Source organism: Gastrolobium bilobum, unplaced genomic scaffold (genome assembly GCF_033153095.1).
Source record: "Gastrolobium bilobum isolate Gb01-03AN ecotype WA unplaced genomic scaffold, APGP_CSIRO_Gbil_v1 utg19566, whole genome shotgun sequence".
Taxonomy (NCBI): Eukaryota; Viridiplantae; Streptophyta; class Magnoliopsida; order Fabales; family Fabaceae; genus Gastrolobium; species Gastrolobium bilobum.
In genome coordinates, this window is record NW_026899003.1 from 38,634 (window position 1) to 47,585 (window position 8,952).

Below are 8,952 nucleotides of genomic sequence, written 5' to 3' on the forward strand. Positions count from 1 at the left end.
GGTTGGGTGTGATGGTCACTTGTGGGTGGGAGAGGAGCTTATGTTCTGAGTTGTGTTGCTGTCTTAGTGAGCTTGAGGTGCTGTCTTGTTGAGTTGTGGAGTCATCTTCTTGGTTTGTGAAGCTTCAAGGAGCTTCCTTTGTGAAGAAAGGGCCAAGCTTTGTGGCATTTTCGTTGGTCTTGTGTAGTCAGTTTGTTGGAGCTGGTGGTGATCTCCAAGAGCAGCCCTTGTTTCTGCTTTGAAGCCTTGAGTATGTACCTCAACTTGATCATGAGTTTTTATGCCTAAACATGGAACCTTGATGCATGTAATGGTTAAAAGATGATAACCTAACTTAGGGTAATGTCAAACACATATAGAAATGCATGTTTAGGCTTCTGCAATCGGTAAAAATGGAACCTTTGAAGGATATCTTCGCGAAATGCAGAAACTGCATTATGTCGCGAAATATCCAGATATTTGCCCGTGAAATATCCGGATATTGATATCCGAATATGGATATCCGGATATGGGGATATGGATATCCAGATATGGGGATCTGGATATCCGAATATTGATATCCGGATATTTTCAGAGAGATATCCGGATATTGGATATCCATATATGTCCCCGTGGAATATTCGGATATTCTGGGATTTCGTAGAACAGTAGCTGTGTTGTGTGTACAGTAGGCTATTGGGGTTTGTGGACCCTAGATTGATGAAGTTGAACTTCTGTCATTAATGAACTAAGTCAGAATCATGTGATTAAGGGCATATGGCTTGTGTGAAGCCTTAAGGCGCAAAACGTAACAGAAAGGCGTTGTCTTTAAGTTGTATGCGTGTGGTGCATGTTTAATAATATACTATTGGTCCATAATAGATTGTGATACTGTTGCGTTTGGACCTTGAGATTGTGGACTCTTGGCATTGGATAATGAGCTTGCAAGGTAAGCTTTCGTGTCCTCGGTTTAGCCATGTTGTGGTTCCACCATGTCCCATGGGGATATGGTTATATGCATGTTGTGTTACATGCTTTGATGTTTTGGAAATGTTGTTGAGCTGTTATATGCTAGTGCCTTTATGATATGCATGTGGTGTTCCACCTATACGGTAAGCCTGAGTATGTGGTACATATAATACGGTGAGGCTGTGGGTGAGGTGCAAGCGGTGTTCCTTGTACTACATGTAGGTATAGACGTAATCTTGCATTTCTCTGGCCAGTAGAATAGTTTAAACACACATGGCATGAATATCTGTTGCACAACATAGTTTTGGAACTTATATTGATGATATTATATGCTGAAATGTTGGATGCTGGATATGCTTGCTGCTTTTATGCTTTTAGCTTCATTTTATGATTTTGGATTATCTTGTTGAGACTTTGTCGTTTATACTGTTGATTTGGTGAGCATGGGGATTGTCCATGCCACGTAGACTTGTTATGTCTTGTTGTAATTAGAGTTGTATTAATGTATCAGGATATTGTCCGGATTGCGTGATGTAATGCCGTGACTTAGATACTCACTTTATGTTTATATATTGAGGTATTTCAGTAGATGTCTTATTGCAATTTACATACAGGCGATAGTTTATGAAATTGATTAAGTAATCAACTTGGCTAAGTATAATGACGTCATAAGTGATAAGAAAAAGATTTTCCGCATATTTAATTAAGCGCAGCTTAATACGATAGTATGATAACATTACCAGGTATACACGGGGTGTTACATATGTTAGCCCCACCTCGGATGTAGCCAAAACAATCAAGTAGATCAGTCTTCAATGCCACGTCAGGATTAAAATATTTCATCTGATTGATTGCATTAGTGAATGCGCTATCAACCGCCTTCTCCAACGCAGATTGACTAAGATCATAATCAGTTTGCAAATTCTGGAGATCAGATTTCAACTTTTCATTCTCCAAGGCCAGGGCATTAGTACTTGACTCATTCTCCACCAACAAAGAAGATTTATCTTTGAAATGATTAAAAATGATATCTTTGTCGGCTTCAAGGTTGAAAGAGTCTGCTATAAACTTTAGTTCAGCCTTAGAGTATTCCAAAGATGATTTTAACTCGATTGCAACAACAATTAAGCTCTGATTCTCCTTGTTCGCCTTGTCACGGTCAGCACGAAGCACATCAAGTTCAGCAATGATTCTCTAATAAAAGAGAGTAAGGTTTCAGCAAGGAAGCCAGCCGCCTTGAAGGCATATAATTCTGCTTTTTGCAGCTCTTCCATCTCGACTCCGGAAATCACCCCAGAACCAAAAAATGCGGGCGGAGGGCGAGTTACACCTCGAAGCTCAGGAGCCACTCCATTTTTCCATAATGCGCCTCTCCTCAAGCCGGCTGGAATAGCAAGGGGAATCATAATACCTCGGTCTATAGATACTACAGCACGCGTAGTACCTCCGGAACCTTCAGTCTGAAGGTTTGGGTTGAAACCCGACTCTAACCAACTGTCAGTATCTTCTGTAAGATCCATCAATGACACTGTCCAGTTAATAACCAGAATAGAAGAAGTGGTGGCGGTAAAGGGACCAAAAGTCTTCTGTCTTTTAGCAGCTAGGCTAGGCCAGGCTGAAGACTTCCCTCGCAAAGCCAATATATAATCTGGTTCGTCCTCCATACCAGGATCTGCAGTGAGAATAAGTATAGTTAAACTAAGAAATATGAGATAAACAATACAACAGAAGAAAAAAAGGATTACGCAAACTAGTTCGGTCTGAGCCGGCTTGTGATCTGGCTACAAGGGAAGCCTGGCTTAGATGGCCTTGGGAATTTACATGGTCTAATAAAGCTTTGCGGTGACTTTATCTTCCCTCGACAGCCTCAGTTTAAAGTCCGACGATTTAAGAAGGTGGTGTTCTTAGGACCAATAAAGGGGAAAATTTCCCTCCCCATCCTCTCTAATAAACCATGGCCTTTCTCCGCCCTCAGCAACTATCATAAAATATGAACCCTTAAAGTCCTTGAAGGAATCACTATAAACAGAAAATAGTTTCCTAGAAGGATTGTTGGTGCGACCACGGATGCTGGTCCACCCTTTAAATCTAAGAGCTGCAATGCCGGTTCGAGGGGTGTATTCATTAAAGAAATAAAGGAAAAGAGGAACGACGCAAGATAATGACAAGGATGAGCATAGCTGCTCAAAGGCAACTATGTATGCCCACCCGTTAGGATGAATATGAGATGGAGCAAGATGAAGATGATTCATGAGTTGTATTTGGAATTCTAGAATGGAAATCGAATACAGATTTTGGTAATCATATCTCGGTAGAAGAAAAAAGAATGTGGCTCTTCATGATTCCGTCCTGAACAAACAGGTTTATCTTCTGCTAGAGGAAAAACATTGAATTTAACCGGGTTGCCTATAGGAAGCCTAGATACATCTTCAGTGGTCATACTTGACCTGAAGCTCAAAACTTCTCCTATTACCTAAGGAAATTGTTTTCGAAGGTCACTACTAGGAGGGGCGGAGCCTTGCTCAGCAGGGGTTATATTAGCTTCTGGTCCTTGACTAGTTGAGGTTATCCTGACACCTAATTCTGCAGAAGGTGACTCCATAAATACCTAGAACAACAACAGGGGAGGATTAAAATAGGAAAAACACATACTTGAACTAAATAAATTACTATGGGAAGAGCTTGAGGAGTCATCTGAAATATCCAAGGAAAGCGGGGTTGATGGATTTGGTTGATGAGTGCAACTACCTAGAACTAGGTCGGCCGTAAAATCATTCCCCTTCTCAACAAATTGAGCACTGAGGTATACATAATTATAGCATGGATCCGAGTTTTGATTAACTGGGTTGCAAACCACGGCCTGTTGGGGAACTTTAGTTTAACGGAGATCATAGGTCGAATTGTGTACTACAAGTGATGGGGTGGAAGTTTGACCTATACTACGACTGCTAGGCCAGGATAAAGCCCTCGAGTTGTGGCTGATGCTCTGACCACGTCCTTGAATTGAAGGATAAGATGACGACATCCCTCTACCTCCACCTCCTCGATATCCCCCTAATAATGCGGCTTGTTTTTCTTCATCGGTCCGAGGTCGTCCAAAGATCCAATACCTTGGACCCGGGGAAAGACTCTGGATAAACCTCTCTTCTTCATCATCTATCTCATCACTGCGGCCAAAGCCACGAGGGAAAGTGGATTTTCCCCGACCGCTGAAATTCCCCTCACTCATATTAGGAAATGGTTTCAGAAGGAAAAAATAAAAATTGGTAGCCAGGAAAACCCTTATTAAGCAGTATAATGCATATCAGAGTATGGCAAGCAGTAGACGCAAGAAGAAGAGGACACAATGCAACAGTACCAGAAACATGCATATTTAAACAGTGCAGAGTAAGAAAAATGCTAAAAAAGCGTATTAAGAAGAAGAGCAAAATGGAAGGGAAAACACACCCAGGGTCGTCATATGCAGTAGATATAGATGAAAGATTATAAAATATACCTGAAATGAAGCAAGTAAGCCTTAGGTGGGATTGCAGAAAATAGAACAAGAAAGCTTCTGAGGTTGCGAGAGAAAAAGGAGAAGCAAAGAGCTCAAAAAGAACGATGCAAAGTGGAGTAAGTAAATACGAAGGAAGTGAAGTAAATTAAGCGTAAAAATAAAGAAAAGAAAACAAAATTAAACGAACAAAGCCCGCGAAACGAAAGGGCAAGGGCATTAAGGTAAGTTCATCAGCAGCCAAGACAGTTGAAGGACGTTCTGACAGTTGCGAATTAATGCGAGGCGACGTGGAAGAGGTAGTGGCACACGTTGCACCTATGAGGAGAAGTCACGTAGAAAGCAGTTATCATTGCTTGGGAGAAGAAACGCTTCATGGAGCACGGGGGGTTGAGCAAAAAGTTTCTTATGCCGACATGGAGTTGCGAATCACTTTGGATGTGTGTGCGAAATTAAGAAGGGGGCCAAGCAAAGGACCTCGATTATGAGTTGTTTTGCCAGACAAATGGAAGAACTCGAATGAACAGCAGAGTTCAAGTCAAAAAAGCTTGAACATTATTTTGGGGAAGAGTAAACCCTGGCTTACATTCGAATTCGAGGTGTAAAACCCATATTGAAGTCCAGAGAGCAATATTTAAAGAAAGATGCCTTGGATAACCAATCCTTATATGGGGTTGGAAAATTCAGATTCATACATCCCGGCAGCCTGAACTGTCAACCTCTGGGCTGGGGGGGCAACTGTTATGGACCTAGGTAAGGCCTAATAAAGGACGGACTGCTAAGTAGCATGCGAATCACAAAGCAAGCTGAAAGGAAGGAGGCCCAAATGATTTAAACCCTAAGGTAAACTCTATAAATTGGAGCTAAAGATCACAGGTATGACTAATCTCTCACTAACATATTTTACGCAATCACAGTGCACACACACCACCCTCATTTCTGGCTAAGGCCCCGTAATTGTGTACCGTGATTTGCTACCCCCAAGATATCTAGTTTGTAGGTATCTAGAGAGAGCACCAGATCCAATATTGACTACTAGCCCTTGGCTAGACATCTCTATCATACAGACAGAACTAGTTAGTAATTATAAGCTCCATCTCAAACTTTGATTTAGACTCAACATGCTTGTGTCTTCCCCTAGGGGTGCACCTTTTTTTTTGGAAACTGATCATAATTACCTTTTTGAGGTGAATCAGAACCCCCGGTATCCCCAGGAGTTCGACTCTTTGAGCCGCCTATGAGACTAATCCAGAGTTCGGGTGCGAGTCCAGGAATTACGGTACTTATGCCCCTCCCCAGATGGTGTTGGTGGGATTCGAACCGAGGTCCTCTCCCACCACTCAGTCCCAATACTACCAACTGAGCCACCACACTTGGGTTCTACGGGTGCACCTTTAACACAACGGATTTACGTTAAATACAGATATTTTAATTAAAAGAAAACGATCATGAATGTTATTTCACTTTCAAGGGTCGCCAGCTAGTAGCTATAGAGGTTAAAGTAGTAATAATAATAATGCTACCCTGTGCTTTTCACACACTTTCACCAAATTAGCATTTATTCATGGTTACACTCCAACCCTACTTTTCCTTAATTTGACAGCATAGCTTTCCTGTTTTGGAAAACCTCTTCACTCCTCCCCCATTTCCTATTTTTTTGGTTTGTCCTCGAACCTATAATCAATGTACAAGAGTTACCACTAGAACCCCTTTGGCTTATTAATTATTAGCTTTGGGAAGTGAAGATCAAGCATGATGGGTCGTGGGAAGATTGAGGTCAAGTTCATTGAGAACCCCACAAACAGGCAAGTCACCTACTCCAAACGGCGTAATGGTATCTTCAAGAAAGCTCATGAACTCAGTGTTCTTTGCGATGCTAAGGTCTCCCTCATCATGTTCTCCAAAAACAACAAGATGCACGAGTACATCAGCCCTGGCCTTACGTGTGTCTCTTTCTCTTGTGGGTTTGATACTCTCATGCTTCTCTTTTGTGTCTTAATTTTTAACTTCTGCTGTGACTTGTGAACCAGGACTAAGAAAGTTATTGATCAGTATCAGAAGACTTTGGGGGATACCGATCTGTGGCGTGCCCAGTATGAGGTTAATTAACCAACATTAATTCTTAGTTCATTTTTACTTAAAAAATTTGTATGTGTTTTTCTCTTTTCTTCCTGATTGTGTGTTGGATATTTTCCTTTGCAGAAAATGTTTGAAAACATTGAGAAATTGACAGATATCAATAATAAACTCAGAAGACAGATCAGGTAAATATAACTTTGAGTAACAGGATGCAACTAATTAATGTTTTTTATTTTATTTTTTGAATTAATTTATCTGTCCATCAATTACCTGGCTAATCCTATTATAGTTGGGTAGGAATATAAGGTGGCAAAGTTCTCCCTATAAAATTTGTAACACAATTGTATATTTAGATTGAGACTCTAGACCACTAATTAATTTAACAAATAGGGTGAAGGTTTAATCACTGTTTAGTGGTTTTGGTTTTATATTTAAGAGATAGTGTTGTATAAGTAATTAAAATGAGGTTTATAACTTCTTAGACATTCTCACTCTTTGAGCTAAATTTTGAGATGGTGATATGAAGATCCATAACAATTGGTGGTTTCATTAAGAGTTGAGTCCACTAAAAGATCTACCTATAGGCTTGATTAAAGTGTCATACCTCCCAAATAGGTATTGTATTGAATACCTGATAGGTGAGTGAAGGCACCAAAATGAAAAAGGGTTATACTCCTACTTTTTTAGCTAAATTTTAAGATGATGACCTCAAGGTCCGTAATAGATATATACACGTACACACACTCTTTTACCTGTGTGATATGGGTGAAGTCATCGTTTAAACAGGCATAGGATAGGTGAAGGTTTGGATATGGATGATCTGAGCTTCCAACAGCTACGCACTCTTGAAGATGATATGGTTTCTTCCGTTGAGAAAATACGCGAACGAAAGGTACAAACTTACAATTCTGGATTTGAAAAATTGATATACTTGTCTCACATCAGTTAAAGTAGATCCAAAAGGATTTGATTATTGATGATTCTTCTTCCTTCAATTTTGTAATCCATGTCTTTATTAAGTGTTTAAATGACCCAAAAATGTTCAATTTACCAAATATTCTCTTCTCCTCTCTCTCTCTCTTTTTTTTTTTTTTTTTTTTTTAATTTCTTCTATCTTTGTGGCACTAATTTCTTTCTTCTTCTTTTTTCCTTTTACTCTTCTTTCTTTTCCTTTTACCCTTCTTTCTTTCAAAGAAAAAACAAAACAGGGGATGAAGCGAGGAATTCTTATGTTTTTTAACCAATTTCTGAGATTACTAATTTAGCATCTTTATATAGTTGAGGAATGATTAATATCGTTTAAGCTATGCTTATATTTTTCATGTAATTTTTTTATTTTCACAGTTCCATGTGATTAAAACTCGGACTGATACATGTAGGAAAAAGGTCAGTAATACTTGTAATGAATCACTTAAGCCTAATAGCATTTTTATTAAGTGTTGCCTTTTAATAATGGCTTTAATAGCTTGCTATTGCTGCATATCAAAAAATTTGTAACAACACTTATTTTCACTAGGATACAGAATCGAGTCCCGGAATTTTTTTTTTTGTTCCAAAATTCGACTCCGTATCCTAGTGTAGGACTTTTTTCATATGCACCAACGACAGAAACAAGGAACCCTTTAATAATATTTAACAACTCATTTCCCATTTTTTCTGATTCTTATGATCCGATATCAAACCATTCTTTTTCAATTTCCTTTTGAGAATTAATGTAAACACAGGTTAGAAGCTTGGAGCAGATGAACGGAAACCTCATGCTTGAACTTGTAAGAAATATTCCTAATTCATATTACAAAGATACGAAAAGAGAGGTTGAATTGATTTCATGTCATTTTTTGTTGTATGGAATTTTAAGAAGGAAAACTGTGTGATCCATCCACAATTTATTTTCCACGATGGAGAAGAGGAATCAACAGTCACACTGGCCAATGGTGCCTCCAACCTTCATGCATTCTGTGATCAGTACCACACTCATCTGAATCGACACCAACATGCAGAAGAGTTTAAATCTAACGATTTGCGTCTTGCTTGAGTGGCTAATTCTTGTTTTCTGTGCTTTTTGTTCTTCCCTATTCAACCCAAAGTTTGTTCTAGCCTCTTGCGTACAGTGTTGGGCAAGAGTGTGGTCCAAAAACAAACAAGTGATTCAGACAGTGATGTATTCTATATTATTTGTTTGTTATAAGTCTATATTGGCCAAGTACGTTATATCAAATGCTTTGTAAACTTTTTATATTTACTTACGGTTATATTTATCTCATTTTGCATAAGATAACTAAATTTTCTACACACAAAAGATAGGTGAGTCCCACTTTTTTTTCTCTCTTTCCTCTTACCTATAAATCTCACTTGTAATCTTGTTTCTACAACATAAGATAGCTATTTTCTTACGACAGAAGAAAACTATTTCCCATTTACTTAATACCAAA

At 39.0% G+C, this 8,952-nt stretch overlaps 1 protein-coding gene across 2 annotated transcripts; it reads left to right on the forward strand.

The window, feature by feature from the left end:
• The first annotated feature begins 6,196 nt into the window (after window positions 1-6,196).
• On the forward strand, window positions 6,197-8,709 carry LOC133286203 (agamous-like MADS-box protein TM6). 2 transcript variants are annotated; one of them, XM_061483590.1, is made up of 7 exons: window positions 6,197-6,384; window positions 6,472-6,541; window positions 6,644-6,705; window positions 7,307-7,412; window positions 7,865-7,906; window positions 8,245-8,289; window positions 8,379-8,709. In XM_061483590.1, the coding sequence occupies exons 1-7, from the start codon at window positions 6,197-6,199 to the stop codon at window positions 8,553-8,555; spliced, it is 690 nt and encodes a 229-aa protein (XP_061339574.1). In that variant the 3' UTR covers window positions 8,556-8,709. The 2 variants fall into 2 exon arrangements, with proteins under 2 accessions (XP_061339574.1, XP_061339575.1); XM_061483591.1 differs by having other exon boundaries at window positions 8,382-8,709.
• Window positions 8,710-8,952: the final 243 nt, after the last annotated feature.